Genomic DNA, 21332 nt, shown 5'->3' on the forward strand with positions numbered 1-21332 from the left:
ATTTAATGTTTGTGAAATTTTTATACTTCAATCTTAAGCAGTAATTCATGTTAAAGGGACCCAAACCATTTACGTGCCCAGGGGCCCTTCATGCTATTAAGACGGCCCTGAATTTTCCAAATCATATTTTTTCATTAAAGTTTTAATGTAATGAGTTTGAGATAAACCAATTCCATTTTCTTTTTGTGAAATCTCAATGCCTAAAAATTTTGAATCGTTATTTGTTTCTTTTAATTCAAATGTTTGATTAAGTTTTGAAATGATATCATTATATAATTTCGAATCATTAGAAAATATTGCCAAATCATCTACGTATACACAAATTGCGAAAAAGTCATTATCATTAATTTTAGTAAATACGCAATTGTCAGATGCAAGTTAAGTGAGACCAATCTTTTTTAACTTTATTTTCATTTTTTAACTTTATATGCCTATTTCTACCAGATTGATGTATACTTTTATTTAATTTGCACACATTATTTTTGCCATATTTATCTTCAAAACCTGGAGGTATTTCCATATATATACAATTTCATCAATATCACCATATAAATATGCAGTTTCAATATCAGTTTAATATTTTAAGGTGATGGTGTTTATTGCGACTTGATTATTGGAAATAATATTATACCTCCACTCCAAGCACTACTGACACCAGATATTTCAGTAAGCATATTTTTGATTGAAATAAGAGCTTTTTTTATACAACATTGACATAAATGTGACAAAATTAAATTTTTCTTATTATTTTAGCCACTGTTGCGACGTAATATTACAGGGATTTTTTTAAACATTTGTATTAATATGCCTCCTCCATTTGACGCTATCATGATGGTCCTACCAAGTCTTGCTGAGCTGATAAATGACAATGGTAAGATTTTAATACCAATTGATTCTGTTTTAGCTTATAAATACTTAGGTGTTATATTTTATATTAGGGGAGAGTGGCTCACCTTGGGACACTTTTTTATTTTTTTTATTTTGATCAAATATTGTCAAAATTTTACCTGGTATTCTTGTGACAGTTTAAAACATTTTTAACTAGGTTTTGATTTCGTATCTGTCATAGAAAAAATTGTAAATTTTTTTTAGTTATGTACAGTAGAGCGCCAATTATCCGAACTGCTCGGGACCGAACGTGGCATTATTAAAATCTAGTTTAAATGATTATTATTTATGCACTAACTTCCCTTCACACTTTTTTTAGGCTTAGGACTGGCAGTACTATCTAAAATAGCTCTGTCATGTTTTAAAAAAAAAATTTCAATTTTTAAAAATTTTTTTATTTTTAGACTTTTTTTTTCATTTTGAATTATTTTTATCATATTTCAGCTTTTCATAATTTTTTTTTTTATCAATTACTGATTTTACCACATTTTTCTTTATTTTCCATTGCAAAAGAAATAAAGCAAAGACTTTTGTTTCAAAGAAGATGATCTTTTTTGAGCAGCCATATCCCTTATTCTTTTTAAATAAATCAATTGAACTGGATCAACATCATTTTGACGTTTTAGCCAATTTATTGCAATATCTAATGTATTGCATGCTTCTATATGAGACGGTCCACTATCTTGAATTTGATCACCTACTTCTTCCTCTTCGTCTGTGGAGTTCCGATTTTCATTCAAAATTTCAGCAACAATTTCATCACCACTTAAAATTTGAAATCCTGGGTCGTTTTCAGTGCCTCGACACCAGCCTTCTATTTCTTCTGCTGTATAACCTGGCATCTTTTCATCGGCAAGGTCTACTGGTTCAGAAACTTCAGTTTCGTTTATTTTTTTGTTAAGAATTTTATTCCAAGATTTAAGATTCCAAGCACTGTAATCACTAATCCTTAACCATAAGGGACAAGTACCCATCCCCCAATTGTAGAACTTCAGTACACATCTATTCAAAAGTTCCTTCCTCATTTCAACCATTGTAGACTGTCAAATTGAAGTTCGCATTCTTGGAAGATAATTTTCAGTTGAAGAGAGATAAAGGGGTACGTAGGTTTAACTGTATAACAATACATGTATGTATTGGCTACTATAAGAAAATTGCTAAAAAAGATTGTAAATTAAATATGGTCTTCAGATGTAGTGGGTATTATTTATTCTTCTAAATTTAGAAAAATTGTCAATAAGTTATTAAAAAAAAGTGAATTCGGACATGGTTCGGATAATAAGGGTTCGGATAATCGGCGCTCTACTGTATCTTGTTATTTGTCCCAAGGTGAACCTCCAAGTGGGGCTCCTTGGGACAGTTAAAAAGATGTGAAAAGTTAAGTAGAAATTTTCTAAAAGTAGTACAGTGGAAAGTCGCGTATCCGGAATCGGCGGGACTTTCCGAAGTCCGGATAATCGATTTTTCCGTATAATAGACCCCCAAGGTAAACAGAGATTAAAATGATCTGAATCTAAGAAGCAGAAATTAAATAACATTATTTTTCGGGCAATAATGTTTTAGTATTAGAATGATATCTAATCAATCAAAAACAAAATATTTAAAAAAAAATAATTATTGCTATTATAAAAATAAATATAGGAAACTAAAAAAATTTACAGTTATGAAAATATTAATTGCTCTCTCCGCCATTTTGAACTAGAACGTTTCAAGCAAGAAGGGGAAATTCCCGTCATTCATTCATTAAGGTGGGTAGGTGAAGAAGCAAAATTCATTTCCTTCTTACTTGTCATTCAAGTTGAAGGGGGGGAAGTGACAAGTTCTTATTTTCTCTCCTGTCATTGGCTATCAATCAAGCATAAAGGCGTGGCATGCTGATTGGGTTCTCTTTATTTTTTCTTGTGTGACTAAAGGGGATTCCCCCTCCACTTTAACGTTTGCTGTGTTTACCCTTTTTCACAGTACTTCTTTCCCTAACACTTTATCAAAAAGGTTCCAGGAAATGCCTCTTTTACTAGCCAGCTGCACAGGAAAGAAGGGGGGAGGGGACTCAATTGTGCTCTTTTGAAAACAAATCTCCCCCCCCCTTTCCTGCATTCCAGAGGAGGAGCGTTACTAACGGTACGGTCTTGGTAGATCTTCTGTTCTCTTTTCTGTTGATTTATGGGTTTAATGCATAGATCACTAGAAGCTAAGAAAGGAAAAAACCTGTCAAAATACTTTTTTTTTTTTTTAAGAGAGTGGGGAAGATGAAGAAATGTTTGTTTATTTTGATTGTTAAAAAGTGTCCCGGAAATTGACCCTTCCGGAAAAGGGACGTCCAGATATGGGACGTTACACTGTATAACTAAATAAATTTACATTTTTTAATTTTGTTAATAAAGTTTTATTTTGTTAGTTTCAACTTCTTGTATGCAAATCCAATTGTTCAGAATCAAATACCAAACCTAAAGAACGTTCAAAGCTTTTTTGCTCTGCTTATGTTTTTACGAAATGTCATTTGAATCTATGTACTATGATTTGTGTTCTTTTTCGGGATAAATGCTGCAGATTGATTCATTCTTCTCAAAATTGATAACTATTACTCATCTTCATCAACTTTTTCAACGCAACTACAAATGCAGCAACAGATCTTTTACCAGTAAATTTGATATGAGCAAAATACTGTACTTTTTTCTTATCAAATATTTTGTTGTCACTTTCACTGTTCATTTCATTTAAGCTGCAAGCATCATCATCACTGTTATCATTGATTAAATCACTAATTACAGGAAGAATCACCAGTTCTTCTGAATGTATTTCTCACTAATTCTGGGAGCATTAAATCCTCATCTTCCCAATTTTTGTTTACATTCTACCAGTTTGGAGGAATGTTCATTTGGTTTGGCAAAACACATTCATATGTAAGTGCCACGTGCGTCACTTACATACTCCATAACGAAAACTAGTTTTAAAAAATCTTGAAAGAATTAAATAAATTTCTATAATATTTCAATGTGTAATAAGTAACCATGAATTTATAAAAAGAAGTAACATTTTTTAAAATTCGTGATTGTACTAAAAATTAAATTTATCGGTAATAAACAGGGTTAGAAAATCCCATCCCACCTAGGTTTTGCATCAAAAACCTGAGATTTATTAGGTTTATTATGAAAACATCAAGTTTTTCAAAAATACTTGATACCTGAGTACTAAATAAGAATGCATGATTTGGTCCTAACAAAAAAGTTAAATGTTTGGTACAGGGTTCTGCGGCCTTGAAAAGTACTTGAATTTCATTTTGATTTTCAATTACCCCTAGAAGTACTTGAAAATGATATTAAATCCTTGAAAAATGACCTTGAAAAGTATTGAAAACTCAGGAAATTTTATTTACAGCATTTCTGTGTTTAACTTTTTGACACGCGTAAGTGTGAGAGAATGACTTTCCCGCCTTTCAGATGATGTACTGCTTGATTTTAGGATTTTATGTATATTGGGCTGATTTTAGGAATTTTAAATATTGGGAACTGCGCCAGATTCTGACAAAATCTTGATTCTTATCCAGGCGATTTTAATATTAATCATCGATCTTCGTATTAAACTTATTTAAAAGTTATGTGTTGCGATTTGTTTTCGCGTGATTCAAAAATCGTACTCGCAATTCCCATTGAAGCAATTTAAAAATCTAATATTGCGATTTGTACTTAAGCATTTTTAAACCACAATATCGCGAATAGTTTTTCCGCGAGTTTAAAATCCAATGTCGCTATTTGTATTCACGCATTTTGCAATATCAAACATCGATGTTGTAATATCAAAAATTGATTTTTGTATTTATACGAGATTTGAAAACAACTCGTTGCGATTCTTATTCACGTGACCGTGTCAAATGCGTATGGTCGATGCTACTGAAAAAAAATTTATTCAAGTATGAGTGGTTATAGAAAAGTGGTCAAAATTATATTTAAAAACAATTTAAATTTCACTGTCTAAATGCTTCTGCCACTTTAAATATTAATAAAAATCTCCCGGCAGAGTAGTTTTTAAATATCTAATTGATATCACAGTATTATAAAGAACATTCCCACCCTTCCCGTCCTCTACCCGAATCTTTGCTTATTCAGAGATTGTATACCTAGCTTAAAATAGGCCTTATGCAAAATTCAAATCCGACATTTTTATGCGTCATGAATTTTATTCTTGATTTGATGCCAATCACCCTTGCTTTTTTATACTTATATCACTTTCCGAAATCAAGAGAGAGCAATGGAAGTCTGACGTTTATCGTCAGCTAACTATTATCGTCAAAACATTTTTGTTTAAAATGTTAAATGTTAGTCTATCTTTTACTAAAATTTAAGTCCTTGAGAATTTCATAATAAGTCATGAAAAGTACTTGAATTTTATTTTTAAAGTAGAACATGAACCCTGTTGGTAACTATTTATATTTCGTTTTACTGCAATGTAATTTTTTTAATGTTTTAGATTGTCATGCTATTATTTTTATTTCTTAAGGATAAGCAAATTGTACATAAAAATTTAAATCTACTCAATTAAAAGATCCTAAACTTTTTTTATTGATGTGTATTAGAATAAAATTCAAACTTAGATTTTAACTTTTGGTTGCTTTAAAATTAGTTTTTCATGTTTTCCCCAGATTGTTTAGTAATATGATAATATGTAAAGTTAATTCCTAATATCAGTTTTGGCTGGAAATAATTGTTAAGCTTATCATGAAAGTAAATATAATACATTTTCTGTTAAGTAATAATTTCAAAACGGTTATGTTACATTCCGTTTTCAATATGTTTTTCATAAAAAAAAATTTTTATATATTTTTTCGAAACTATTAATTCATGATAAAAATAAAATATCAAATCATAATAATAGTAGAGAATAATATTACAAGTAAATATCTATAAATCATGAAAAAAAATAATTTATTGGTTTAAAAATTTTAAATCTTATCAAACATAATGGACAATTACAGCATATCATAAATTTTTTTATTTTCATACCTAACTTATTGGAAATTCTCTCCTGAAACCGAAAATCTGATTGTTTTTTTCGGCAAATGTTAATCTTTTTTAGTTCTTAAACATTTAAGTTGCCCCAAAAGGCCTCCGTGAGTGATGCAATCAAAAACGATTCCTGATTGGTTATGACGTCAAATGTGCCGAATGGAAACGTGCCGTCTCCATCCGCTAAAGCTATTTCAATGCTCTTTTAGTTTTGATATCATGTATATCGTATGAACATCCTTTGTAAATTATCAGTAAAAATTTTGTGAATTAAATTTACAGTTCTAAGAGTGTATGCAAAATGAAAGAAAGATTTTAAAACTTCAAACATTGTTATTTATCATTAAAATGTCTGAAGAAATGATTATGTAGCTCTTTACAGCGAATCAACATTTCTTTTCGGCTGAAATCAGTGGTGTTAAAGTTCATAGAAAATACTATTTTATTCCACTTACTTTTAAATTAAAATAATGTTTCATTACAACCTGATTACTTAATTAAAATAGGTCGCAGATTGGGTTGTAATTTTATACATTTTGATATAGGATGGATGATTTTATAATTCGTTATTGCATTAAAACAAATCAGTATTTTCATAAATCTAATCCATTGAAAAATATCAGTCCATCATCGTTATAATCTATGTGCTAATGATCAAAAATTCAAATAATGTAATTTAATGTTGCTTCTTTAATTTATTTATTTATTACTAGAGTTGAAGGATTTTCTTTTTAAGTAAATATTTACTAATGCAGGTTATGTCATAATTTTTTTTCTTTCACTATGTATTAAATATTTAAATACATATTAACGCTTAGATTTATTATTCCTAGCTTAAATAGGAATTCCATTACAGTTCGAAATTATTTTTATTTATAAATTTTAATTCCTTTTTCTGCAATATAGTATTAATAAAGTATGGTTATTGTTAATTTCTCTCCTTATTTTTACAAGCTATTTGTCAGTGCTTGCAATGAAAAATTCTAAAATAGTAAAATTAATACATTTTTAATTTAAAAAAAATTTATTAAAATACTTTTTAAAAAATCTCAGGTTATGCATACGGTATAGCCGAAAACGTATCAACACTTTCAAGAATCTAGTCCATTGAAATATATCTGACCATCACCATAATCTAGTTATACTTAAAATTTCACTTAATTTCTCATTTATTCATATCTAATTAACCCATTTATCCACAAAATTTCAGCGAATATCATTAAGCTGGAAGTTTTTGTTTCACTAAAGCTAGAGAACAAAAATAAAAAATTTACTTATACAAAATGGAAAGAAATCTTAATGCACGTTCTGTATTATTTATTAAATAATTAAAATATAAACAGTAATGTTGATATTTTTTCTCAATATTTTTATTCTTTGAGTAAATAGGAACTTTGCTATAGCGAAAAATTATTTTTATATGCATTTATAAAATTTTATTCCTATTTCTGCAATAAAGAACTAAATAAATGCATATGCTTGATTTCAAATACTCTTATAACATAGATTAAGGCAATTAAAGTAAAGTTAATAAAATCTGCAGAAATATATATATATATATACAATATATATGAATTTAAAGTTTTGCTGGGATCACAAGTTTTTTAAGAGGCTACTGCTATGAATACAATTACATGCTTTGAATTCACGCTAGAATAAATAGATAAAAATTATCAATAACTTAAGCTGTCCTACATTTTAAAATCTAAAACTATTTATTCTACATAAGAAATTGATCCAACATTTCTTTCACTTAAGATGAAAATAAATCTTCCAAATGAACTTGAAGTATACATTAAAATTAAGATTATAGTTAAAAAATTAAAAAACGAAGTTATTTTGTATTTATAACGCATCATTCATAAGCAGTACCATGCACTTTTTTTATTGAACTAAAAAATCTTAAATATTCTGAGCTAGAAAATTTCGTCAGGTATTAAAAATGTTTCAGTGGGTACCATTGAAATTCAACATTATAAAAATATGTTATATCAAATCCGCATTTTTATTAAGCGATATTAAGGCGCAATTTTTTATACAGATAGCTTTAGACCATCTGAAATGGTTGGATTTAATTAGAAAATTTAAACGAAAGCAAGAACGTATTGGTTTTCACAGCACAGCTATTGTAAGTGAACGGCGTGTGAATGAACGGTTCGTGAATAATCGCGTGACTCCCCGTTTCAGGCGAAAACGAAAGTAAGCGTTTTTTAATTGAAAATAACTAAATAAATAGCTTTCTTAGAAAAGTAATAAAATATTTTCTGGTAGTTTTGAGGGATTCTGAATGCATTAAAATTTTAAAAAAATTCAACTGTAATTGTCCATTGTATTTTTATTCCATAAAATTTTTATAAAAATACATTTTTGCAATGAATTTAAAAATATATATATTGACTTAAGCCTAATGACAAAAGGTGGAATGATTTAAGCTGCTTAGATATTAATATGGCCTAATAACATATACTTAATTTAACATTACATAGATAATAAAACTACTTTCATGCATAACTCTAATTCAACTTCTTAGTATTAATTCTTTTAATAAATACCCTTATAAATGAAACATTTTCAGGGTGCGTACAGACTCCTTATACTCCTATAAGTGTTAAAGGATAAGAAATAAAAGTGTCCAAGGAGTACTTGTAACTACTTAGATTTCTAAATTACTCCTTAGAAACTTAGGAACTTAATTTGTTGCATAGATGAATTTACTAAGTGCGCTGATGTTTTGTTGTCCAAACAAGGAAACAAAGTGATATGACTTAGCTGTCAAAATCTAATAGTTTACGAAAAACTTTAAAAGAAAAAAAAATTTCATTGCAAGTTAGAAGAAAAAAATAACAGCAAATAATTTTACATGTTACAAGCAAACTTAAATAATAATTTTCTGTGTTTTTTTTTTTTTTTTTTTTTTTTTTTTTTTTTTTTTTTTTTTTTTTTTTTTATAAAATGCCTTAGATTTTCTTATGTATTCAAATTTAAAGGTATAAGATTGGTAGGTTTTTATGATAATCTTTAACATCTGTACAAGATTAATTAAAATTCTTGAAGCTGGAAAATGTACTTATGTGTAAAAGTGATAAGTTTGAAAAAGTCAAAATTTATTTCAAAAGGGCTAGTAAAAAATATGCAAACTATACATTTTTGCGAATTCCTTATAATAACTGCTTTTTAATTATAAAAAAATTGTCTAGTTATCTTCTACGCTAAGTTTTTTAATTTTTGATAAGTCCTTGAAATTTTGGACTCATTGGATACTCCTTGGATTTCTTCTTCTGGTCTCTGTATGAACCCTGTAATAGAGAAGGAAGAATTTTTTTGGCATAACTGAATATTTACTAAGATTAATCCACAACTGAATATGTGATGCATGTTTTGTAGCGAAATATAAAACCTGTTTCGCAAATTTCTGTATTTACTTTTATTTTTAATGTATGAGAAAAATTACAAATCTTAATTTCTGCACCTAGTTTTACAATTCAATTTCAACAAAATTATTAAAAAAGGGAATACTGATAAGTTTCATAGATGTCGTTAATCCTTCACAATCTGAACATGTTTTATAAAAACTAGAGCCGTATTTTCAAAAATTGCCTGGTCCTAACTATCATGAGCCCTGCTATTTTTATTCGATGATTAGTAATTGCACTATTTTTAAGGTCCTTAATTTTTCAAAAAAGTCCTTATAAGTACTTAATTTTCGCTTTGTTAAAAAGAGTGGAAACCCTGATGAATCAAATATGACGTTTACCAGTTCTGCAATCAAGCCAATGATTTACAGAGGTTTATGCACAGAAATCTGAAAGGGTTTTCCATTTAGATAGATGTTCATAATTACGTTCAATGCTTCTTGTTTAAGACCAGTACGTAATGTGTATTTTTGCAAGTTCATTGCTGAAAAGCCCCTTTCAATCGCTGCAGTAGTCCCAGACAGAGAAAACATCAATTCCACCATGCGTAGTATGTTGCTGTATTGTGGATCATTTTGCTGCATTTATTAGGTCTTTATAAATAGCTTGGGCTTGGAGGACTGAAGTTTTCTGGTATTTAACAATGTTATGTATTTTAATGACATCCATTCTTGAAAAGAAATTTCTTTATCTACTCCTAGGCGCTAGACTCTTGTAAGATAATAAAAATTTAAAATGGATCACGAACATAACAGGGAAAATGGCTGAGTATGAAGCATGTGTGTTTTATAAATTGATATCTTGATATGGATTTGGCACATAAAGTTTTCAGGGATTTTCAATTTGTGTCACCTCTAATACACTCATGCTTTGTGTTACTATTTTTGTTTTAACAAGTTGGCAGCTATGTATAATCTAATCTTTTAATGTTTGTTGACAAACTCTAGTAGTGATATTATATCTCTAATTTCCTCTTGTATGTATTATATTTATTAAGATCAAGAAGTGGTCAGAGACTCTCTCTGCACTATATCATGTCTGACTGAAGGCAGCAACAGGGAGCGTCAGGAAGTAGTAAATGTGGGTATTCTCCCACGCCTTTGTGAGCTTCTAAAGTGGAGAGAAGTTTCTATTCTTCTACCAGCACTCAGTGCAGTTGGGAATATTATATGTCTAGATGATGAACATGCTGAAACAGTAATCAATGTGGGTGCTCTTCAGACTTTGCTTAGACATCCCGACAATAGTATTGTGGAGGTAAGTGACAATCTCTTAATTTTTGTAATCCCAGTGGCAGAATTTTTTCCGACTTTCTGCGACAAAGCTCTCTAGCACTAATATCTTTCTGCATTTCAATAATGACAAAGATGTATGTTTCTAATTAAAGGTAATAAGAACGCTGTGTTTACAAAAACAATATATTTTTTTAATTGAATATGTTATATTTTTTTATTCTGATATTATGGGCAATATTCTCGCACTTTGTTGGGGGGGGGCACCAATTATTTCCTTTATCGCATTTTGAGAATCATCACATTAAAAAAAAATAATTAAATCATCTGTAGCAGTAATAAACAAAAAAAAAACAGATCGACAATGAAATCATGCGAATCGGACTCTTCAGAAAGGTGTTACTGTTGAAAATAATATTGTATGAAAAATTTCCTGTTTTAAAAACTATCAAAATGGAAATCAATAGCTGACAAAAAAAATTTATGAAAATAATAGCCTTAATAAGTAAATCTCGAATGTGATGAAAAAAAAGTAAGTGATCATTATCACCTGAAATATATCCAACAATTTAAAACCCCTATGTGAAAATCAATGTCAATAACTGCTGAAAATACAATCAAAATGGATTTACGATATATGCATGAATTGAGCGTTTCAAAAAGTGGTTATTTTAATGTGCGATTCGAATATATGGTTTTGTTAGGTGTTCTATGCATTCTGGGTAGCAATGAAGAGTGCAAGAGAGTTTTCTCATAACTTTTCTGAACTCATTAAAATGGTTGTTTCATTAACAACAAAAACAGTTCTCATTAAAACAACAGAAGAAAAATTATATTTTTAAATTCTTAAGGTAAAAACTTGTAAAAAAAAAAGAACAATGTTTGAATTTTTATCAAAAGACTGTTGTTTTAAGATTTTTCTGTGCTTTTTGAATTTATTTTTAGGAAGCTTGTTCGGTTATCTTCAATACTGCAGGTACGCCTACTCAAATCCAAGCTCTTATTGATGATGGACTTGTGGATCTTGTCATTGATGTTCTTCGTAAGGTATGTCTTTTTGAAGCTTAATTAAAAAGCATATTTATTCAGGGTGCGTAGCGTTTGTAAAAAGGACTTAAAGGTGCTTTTTTGGGGATTTCGTTTTTAAAAGCTTTTAAATGTGCATTTTTCAGCTGGCGTTTTTAAAAAGTGCTTTTTTTTTCCAAAATAATTTTTTTTTTCCTTCAGTGATATCTGGTGGATCCCATGCATTTCACGAAAAATGGGGTGTTTGCTACGTAATCATTCACGCGGACTTCAAATCGTACCCACGTTATGACTTGCGCATGCGCGCAGACTTGAAACCGAAACCCTAGTGCTCCAATTAGGATGGAGAATATCAGATCCTTATGAAATGTTTTTCTTTTTAATTTATTTTAATTTTATTATTGTTTATTTTACTTCTAACACTTTTTTGACGTAGGGGGTACGGGTACTTTTGTTCTGAGTTCAGGGTCAAGTTGAATTCACTCGATGATGTGGGAAAGTACTGATTGTTTCGATTTACGTCTGTTTCTTTTTGGGTTTTTTTTTTAATGCTAAAACTGTTTGCAAAAAGTTTTTGTTTTTCAATGATATCACTGATTGAATATGAATTTTTTGAGTGCTTGAAAATTTTTGTAAAGTGCTTGAAAAGTTTTTAAAAAGTGCTTATTTTTGATTCAAAGATTTGGCTACGCACCCTGCTATTGATATAACAAAAATACCATTCGTGCATGCCTTAAATTTTTATGCAATAAATATTGAAGCGAAAGTATTGAAGTCATCATTCCTCCCTCTGAAGTTTCTCATCATTCCTTGGGGTAAAACTGGTTGACCTTTATAAACCCCCCCCCCATAGTTTCCTCAGTATTTTTTTTTATCTTCTGATGACTCAGTAAGGATGCTGTGTTCTGTTCTTTTTGTTGTTGTTATTGTCAATATTTGCCTTTTCAATTCCAGCTTCAGAATTTGTTCTTTAGTTCTTGTTGTTCCACCCTTCAACAAAACAAAATAAAGGAATGTTTTAAATGACAATCTAAGAAATGTCTACTAAAAAATAGTTGTAATATTAAACTACTGGTTTTAGACTTAGTAAACAAGTTTATTTTATTTGTACATTATATGGTATTTTTTATAACTGAAATTTATTCAATACTAGAAAGTGTATTTGTTAAAAAAAACTTCTAAATAATTTATGTGTAATTTGTCCCTCCTGCTGGGAAATATTTGATTCTATTTTTATAATTAATAAATCACCCCTTTTATGTGAATTTTTGAATATCATATCTTTTACGTGTAGTTATTTTTTATTTTTTTTTTATTTTAAAAAATTTTGGATTTTATTATTTTATGCTTTCGGTCCACTCTCATCCCAGCTTTAGTTGGTGCCTTTATCGACACCGCCAAGCTTTTTGTTTGAAATTTTTTTTACAGTCTTTTATTCTAAAACTTCTCTAGATCTTGGGAATAGAATTTTAAAATAGTAGTTTTTTTCTTTGAGCATTTCATAAAGTTGCATTAAAAATAAATTACAATTTGTATCAGCTCAATATGCTACTCTTACATTGCCATTAAACATAATGCTATAATTTACAAAGTAAACATTACATCACAATGATGTGCATCAGTGGCTTGCAGAGGTGTGTAGATGTAATTCCTAATTCGGCAAAATTCCTAATTAGATGCTCTTGAAAAAAAAGTGCAATAATGTAATAGTTGGAAGGTGCCCCCTTCTCCCCCAAAAAAACCACATTTCAAGGGAAATCTTTCATTAAAACATTTAATATTCAGAATAGTTTAAATCCATATTTAAGTCTTTTTTTTTTCATGGTAGTTACTTTTGTATAGTTTTGATATTTTTAAGCAAGATATCTTAGATGTAAAGAAAATAAATATTCAATTACAAAAAACTTGAATTGATTGATTGGTTTGAAATTATTTATATTTTGCAAAATGTACTGCTCAAGCAGAATATTTATCAATTGAGAAATTTCTAATAAATATAGTAACCGATTTAAGGCTTTACAGCGTTTTGTTACGGCACAAAATTTTAGACTTGGCGCCCTTAGGTTGCCCCTATTGACTAGTTACAGAGATGTACCCTTTTCACCTCTATGCACCACGCTGATGTGCATTAATGCATTTTACAAATCTTATAAGAACTTAAAATTATTACTATTTTACTGTTACATATTGGCCTTATAAATGTTGATTTATTTACGTTCCAAGAATCTTTATAAGGTTTTTTCTTTCTTTCTTTTCAGGATGATTATGAAAGCCAAAATAAAGCTATCTGGGCTGTTAAAAGTGAAGCCATCTGGGTCATTAAAAGTATCACATCAGGTGGTACAATAGAACAGATTATATTTTTAATCAATGCTGGTGTCATCCCACCTGTTTGTAACCTTCTTGTGGTTGAGGATTCAAAAATTCTAACTGTTGCTTTGGATGCTTTAGCTAATATTCTAAATGTATGAAATATTTCATTTATTTCGATTCATTACTTATTTTCATTTTCAGTACCTACAAAACAAAAATAATTGATTATTAAAATTGAGATGGTTTGAAATATCAAAATGATGACACAAAAATGTTAGGAGAAAAGTTTTTAAAACATGGTTTTGACAAGGAATTTTGTTTTCTCATTATAAAGTTATATAAATATATCAGATATTAATATTCTTATTCTAAAAAATATAGAACATCTAAATTTAACATTAGATTTGGAAAATATTTTTATTAATAATTTAAAAACTTTAAACCCCTCTGGGCTTAATGGTGTAGTAAATTAAATGGTGAAGGTAACCTAGATTTAAATAAAGCGTTGAAAATTGAACACTTTTAATGATCATGTAAATTGAGAAGGTGCAGGGATAAAAGAAAAGGCAATAATAAAACTTAATTTATTTTGATTCATTTAAAGTCTTTGTGTTTATTGGATGTCAATGAATTTAACATTAAAAACATTAGGGATTTATTTTTAGTAATAAAAATTGCAGGTGGAAATGGATGATTTAAGAAATATTAAAACTTGTGAAATTTTCTACCCCTGACTTTAAATATATTGTATTAGATCTTATTAAATTTAAGCATGCCTATAACAATTTTGATTTTTGCAAATGTTTCAAAAATTAAAGAAGAATTTTATGTTATTAATTTTCTTGATAAAGATTTTGAAGAGGTTTACTGCCTATGACTATTAATAAACTTATTGATTGTTTCCCAATTAAAGAAAATCAGGAATTCTGTTTGTTTAAAATATTGTAAGACTTTAAAAAAGAGAATTTGTAATTATAATTTATGTAGTAAAAATTTAAATGACATAGGATATTTTTTTATGTGAGCTAGAGCATTTTAAAGAATTTGTTAATAATGACTTTAAGCTTATTGTCACAGGTGACCTTAACATAATCAGAAATTAAGATTTCTCATGGAACTAGGCTCAAACAAAGAAAAAATATCACTTAAATTTTATTCTTGCTTCAATCAGTAAGAATTTAGATTGTTTTATCTATAAATGCTCAAGAAAGTTTAATTGGCCCATAGAGTGATTTAGTGGATAGAAATTTTGTGTTCTATATAATTTTAAATTAAATTTTTAGAACAATAATATAAAATATCAAGTTTTATTTGAATATTGATATTATTAAATCTAATAAGAAATTAAAATATAATGTCAGGGTTGCCATTGGTGACTAAATCAACTATTTTAAAGCAATATCAACTATGGCGACTATTTTAGTAGAAATATGAGTAAAAGCAACTAATTTGCAAAATGAGTTCTGTATAATCGGCGTCTTTTTAAGCCACTTAGTGAATAAAATGAGGAGTAGCTTAATGAGTTTCCCTCTTCCCCCACTTTTTCTGCTCTTTTATTTCATCCGAACTTTATTCTTCCTCACTGTTTAATGTCAAAAGCAAGTTTGCTTGAGGTGGAAATTTAAATGCTCCTTTTTGTAACTATTTTAAATTAATACTTTGAAAATTAAAAACATTTCTAAACATTTTTCTTTATCGACAGGCTGCTATCAAAAATGGTACAACAAAAAGTGTCTGCTGCGATTTAGAACAATATGGAGGCTTGGACAGGATTAAAAATTTAATAAAACATGAAGAATCAGAAGTGTATAAATCAGCATTTACGATTATAGGAATGGCATACTTTGCAGGAGAGGTAAAACTTAGATAACTTTATTGTCTAGTCACAGACCCTAATTCCATGCAAAATTTTAGATACATTGTTTTTTTCCCCACTCAATTATGTGTATTTTAAGTACATAAAGTTAAGACTATGCATGGAATAGCACATGGTGCAAATAATTCCATGGCTTTGCTGATGCATGTTTTTATATATATATATATATCAAACAGAGTTGTTGCTACACAGGGAAAACCCGGAAAGCACAGGTAATTTAAAAACAGGAAATGCATGGGATTTTGCTTTTTTTCTTTACAAACTGGGACTTTTGTTCTTAATTTTCTCTTATAAAAAATTTTAGCTAAATTAGCCCAATATAGCTCACGCAAGAGCACAGTAATTATTTTTTCTTAATATATTGTGTTTAATATGTACAGGTATCTAATTTGCCTTAAATTTTATTCTAATATTTTTCTTTATTTGTTCAAAATATTCTTTGTGCATTTCAGTATAATATTTTTTTTATATTACTGTTATTAATTTTAGGTAAATGCAAGGTAAACAATCATGCTTTGGTAAAATAATTATTACAATAGATAATAGGTAAATAAGGTAAATAATATGCAAATTAGAATAATAATAATTATTAAACATAAATTAAAGGTTTATCAACCAACTTTTATGTAATATATATATAAGAATTGATTAATATTCAAATTGAATAGCATAATGAATATCTTTGTGCACTTTGAAATTAAAATCTCTTACTTAAATTTATTAATATTATTGCAGAACCACTCATTTAAATTTATCATATATTTTAAGACAGGGGTGGCGAACCTTTATACACCAACGTGCCATTTTCTCTAAAAAATTGCTTAATGAGGTCATAGACGTGCCATCAAATAATTTTGCCTTCGTGGTACTAAATACTATCAACTCAAAACTCTTTATTTACAGTGAGAAAAAATACATTTTGCAATATGTCAGTTATATGCGTAATTCAACTTTCAGGTAACATTAGTGTGACTTCTGTAGTTGCAGATTAGATGACCAATAACTTATATTAGGTTATAAGATGTTCGTTTAAGCAGGACTGTTAATTTTTTTTTTTTGCTAGTTATTTATTGTTAGCTTGTTTTTTATGGTTATTAATTGTTTTTTTAGCATTATTTTTTTATTAATATTGTTTATTATTTTGTTTATTTTTTGTGAATTTTAATTTAATTGTTACATATGCTTCATAGTTTAACAACAATTGTGATCGGTGGAGTGCCCAAAATATTGTGTAGCGTGCCATTGGTTCGCCATCCCTGTTTTAAGGTATATATAAATTTATATATTATTTTAAAATATATATATAAAAAATTTTTTATCATGTTTGATTATTTGAAAAATATTTTATCATATCTTAAAGGAAAAATATTCTAAAATGTTAAAAAAAAATATTATAATTCAGCAAAAAAATTTCAGAATATTTAGTTATAATTAATTAAATTTATTTTCTAGCAAGTATCATATAACAAGTTTACAAAGTACAATAATCTGATTTCCTTGTTGATTTTTGCTCAACTTCACTTTTATAGATATTGTTGCTTGACAATCAGAATTTCTAGAAATACTTCTTTTACATTTCTCCTGCGGCACTTTCATAAACGCACTGTGGTGACAAACAAATAATTTCCTGCAATTAAATAATATAAAAATATATTCAATCCAATAAATATGCACTACAATTAAAAGATGGAATTTTTTGTAAATTTATTCTTTCATTACTCATGGTATTAATTTAATGGACAATTCATAATCATTAACTTTTATTTTGATGGGATTCATGCAATCAAAAATTAATAAAATAAGCATCTTAAAAGACAATTGCTTGACTTCTTAGAAGTCAATTAAGAGTTTTTCGGTATTATAAAACATTTAACAAATAAAAAAAAACATTAAAATTTAGTTATAAATAGGTAGGCATAATGCAGATCTTTTAGTTTTAATTTATAATAATAGATGGCGCCATTAATAAATCTTAAATTTAAAATTTTATAATATAATTTTAGTAATCCACAATAAATAAATGAAATATTAATTTATTCGATGAACATTAATTTAATTAAATAACGTCATACATTTAATATACGTCAACATTTAATATACATCAACAGATAGCGTTGCCGCGAAAGCCAATCAGCGCTCTCAAAATCTATTGGGGATACTATGTGTGTAAAGAGAGTTTACATGCGACCGGAACATCTGCTCCCGCACCCCAGACTTGCAGACAGATAGCAGAATTTCCAGGATACGAACTTGTGCCGTTGGAATCAGTAGCCTTCAGAAAACGAGGCTGCGTTTATTCGCCTATTTGAAGGGATTCAAGATTCTAGGGTTTTTTCTGCAGATTTGCATATGAAATAAATACAGGTCTTATGACCCCCTAATCCGTTTATAGTTCATTATATATATGTATATATATATATATGTGTGTACCTCTATTTAACGAGGTTGCTAAATCCCACAAAAAAGTTTGCTATATAGAAAATTCATGAAATAGAAAATCACCATTTGAAATACTTACACAACACAAAACAATTATTAATTCATAAACACTAGAAATAATTGAAATTGCAATTGATACACCTTTATCTTGTAAATTATTTTCTATTATTTATTTTATAAATCTTAACCATAAAAGTAATCTGCAAAGAAAGTAAAAATATAACAGAACATTAACCAGTGTTACACTATCATGCTACTTATATTTTCCACTGAATAAAAAAGCTAAATTTTTATATATTAAAATTATTGCTGCATTTATTATAAAAGTAATTTCAAGCATACATTATCAAATGCGTTCTTAATTTTGATTGCTACTGATAAAGTCTGTTAATTTTGTCTTAGTTTTTCGTTTGTAAAAGTGTTTTTCTCATAATTGTAAAAGTGTTTATTCGTTTGTAAAAGTGTTTTTCTCATAATTTCATTTTTGTAATACACCAAAAACTCCTTCAGCCTTATTCTCAAACTGCAATCCACGTCAAATGATTTTAACATTTCATCATATGAAGGTTTGCTAATTGCTTCATCTTCTTACAACACGAAACAGGTTTTAAATTCATAAACACTAGACATAATTAAAACAGAAATTAATACATCTTATTTTGTAAATCATTATCTACTATCGAACTGTTTCAAATGATTTTAACATTTCATAATATAAAAGTTTAGTGATTTCTTCATCATTTCAGTCTTCATTTTTTTCGTCTTCCTCAAAATTTATAGCTGTATTGTTTTTATTTTTCACACAGTCCAAAATATCCGATTTAGTTACTGTTTCGATGGTTTCAGCTTCAGAGTCAATAGAAAGAAAGTCATTAATCAGTACATCATCATTAAGTTCGTGGTTCTCTCTTAGCTGTACCCTCATTTTTTAAGTTCTTCTATTCTAAAGAAATGTTATCCTCCGCATCCAAATTCTCAGCAAGAATCCAGCAAAGAATCCAGCTTTAGCAAAACTGTTACGAATGGTATGATCTGTAACATCATAGTTCCATGCTTAAGAAATTTCTGTTATGGTTTCTCGCAAATTGATAATTGGCATGGATTGCTTATTTTCAAGCACGGTGATAACTTTTCATGCAATTCTTTTGATAACTACACGTTTTGATTCCAAAAATCTATTTTTTCGAGCCAATAAACCCGCATTGTTTAAATTCCCAATTTCATCTTCTGTTTTCTTCTGCAATTTAGTAATCGATGATTTAATACTCTTTTTTTTCTTTAACAAGGCCTCCATATCCATTAGAATATATTAGAATAAGAAAAATAATTTATTAAATCAAAAACCAAAGAACAGAGCTGTTTACAAAAGTCTAACTGTCTAGTCCAAACAAAAATGATTCCACTGACGCCTGTGAACGTGTACGGGGGAGAATGCGAAATTGCAAAAAGAATTACAGCGGTTTAAATCGAAAAGAGAACAATAATAAAAGGGAAGGGTAAAACGAAACAGTTTTTTGTAAATTATATTACAGGAATGACAATGGCAGAATACATCAGTAGCTTAGTACATAAGTAATTAATCAATCAAATAAGTAAATAAGCACATTTAAGCAGATCAAACCCTTTTGAATACACTGGAATTAGAAATATTACACTTCGAACATTTCTTTCGTTTTAAGCTTAGCTTATATGAATAAAATTCGAATTTTACTTTTTTATTGAATTACGTAGTTATCATTCGATTCCGGAATCATCACAGAACGGAGTCAAGGGAAAAAGCTTGTTATTCGAAGGAAGTTGTTTACCTGTTGTAAGATAGGAGACTTCCGTCGGAAAAGGATCTTGCTGGATGAATTTGACTATTCTCTTCTAGGCTTCATTCAATTCTGCCGTTGTTAAGAAGAACTTATTTCTTTTATCTGCAGCAACGGAACAGTTCTTCACGGATCTTAAACATTAGGCAACTACTCTTTTCAGTTTGTTCCAAGACGAAAATCTTTGACAAAACTCTGCCTTGAAAGTAGCATCAACTACATTCAACATTACCAACTTGGTTATTTTGGTTTCGGCAGTCATGTTTTCTTTTAATTGTGGATCATCTTCAAACCTTCCATTAGGAAAAGTAGAACTATTTAACTATTAGGTATAGAACTATAACCAGGTGAGAGAACTATTAAATGCGAACTTTGGCCTTTTCCTTTTGCAAGCCCAATTTCTCAATACACTCATTTGTAATAAGCGAAGTCTGGCTACCGCTGTCCAGAAGACATCTACAGGTCTGACAGTTGCCCCAAATATCTCTCACCTGGATCAGAGCAGTGCAGAGGAGAGTTTGAACATCTGGCCCCACACCCGAAATACACGATGTAACATCTACCACTCTAGAATTATCACTTAATTGACTAGTACTTGGAATAAGGGCAGGCGAAAACACAGGAGCGTTGATAGAAAGTTCACTAGAATTTGACTTATTTACAGCACCCTGTTTTCACCTATCACTAACATTTTCGATATGAAGTAAAGAGTGGTGGGTTTTTTTGCACCTTTTACATCTAAACTTGCTGTTGCAAGTTTTCACACTGTGAAATCGAGTTAAACAGTTAAAACAAACATTATTCGATTTAACGAAATCTAAACGGCCTTGANCACTTCAGCAAACTGAGATGAGGCAGAAGCTTGGCCTGAACTTTGGTTTTTAACCTCAAAACTGGAATTCACTACGGGAGGCAAAAGCCGGGTGTCGATATCGACAAGTACTGACTCTAACGCATCTAAAATGTCGTCCTTTTCCGTAGAATAAGTTTCCTCATCCTTTTCCTCGCAAATACTTATAATAGAATCTAAAATATCTTTTGCCTCAGTTCTAAATTCCAAAAATCTATTTTTCCGAGCCAATAAACCCGCATTATTTAAATTCCCAATTTCCTCTTCTGTTTTCTTTTGCAATTTAGTAATCGATGATTTAATACTCTTTTTTTTCTTTAACAAGGCCTCCATATCCATTAGAATATATTAGAATAAGAAAAATAATTTATTAAATCAAAAACCACAGAACAGAGCTGTTTACAAAAGTCTAACTGTCTAGTCCAAACAAAAATGATTCCACTGACGCCTGTGAACGTGTACGGGGGAGAATGCGAAA

At 29.0% G+C, this 21332-nt stretch overlaps 1 protein-coding gene across 6 annotated transcripts in view; it reads left to right on the forward strand.

Moving 5' to 3' along the window:
• The window catches only part of LOC107454441 (importin subunit alpha-1), a 48195-nt gene that overhangs the window by 23783 nt on the left and 3080 nt on the right, over nucleotides 1-21332 (forward strand). For 3 of the 6 annotated variants that reach the window (XM_071182588.1, XM_071182589.1, XM_071182586.1), the window contains exons 4-10: nucleotides 587-666; nucleotides 754-871; nucleotides 10302-10561; nucleotides 11482-11583; nucleotides 13821-14027; nucleotides 15578-15730; nucleotides 16942-17017. In XM_071182588.1, the coding sequence (XP_071038689.1) occupies nucleotides 587-666; nucleotides 754-871; nucleotides 10302-10561; nucleotides 11482-11583; nucleotides 13821-14027; nucleotides 15578-15730; nucleotides 16942-16986 (965 nt within the window). In that variant the 3' untranslated portion in view covers nucleotides 16987-17017. The remainder of the gene's footprint in view (nucleotides 1-586; nucleotides 667-753; nucleotides 872-10301; nucleotides 10562-11481; nucleotides 11584-13820; nucleotides 14028-15577; nucleotides 15731-16941; nucleotides 17018-21332) is intronic. The other 3 variants (XM_071182591.1, XM_071182590.1, XM_071182587.1) reach the window with 1 other exon arrangement.

This window comes from Parasteatoda tepidariorum, chromosome 6, assembly GCF_043381705.1.
Source record: "Parasteatoda tepidariorum isolate YZ-2023 chromosome 6, CAS_Ptep_4.0, whole genome shotgun sequence".
NCBI lineage: Eukaryota > Metazoa > Arthropoda > Arachnida > Araneae > Theridiidae > Parasteatoda > Parasteatoda tepidariorum.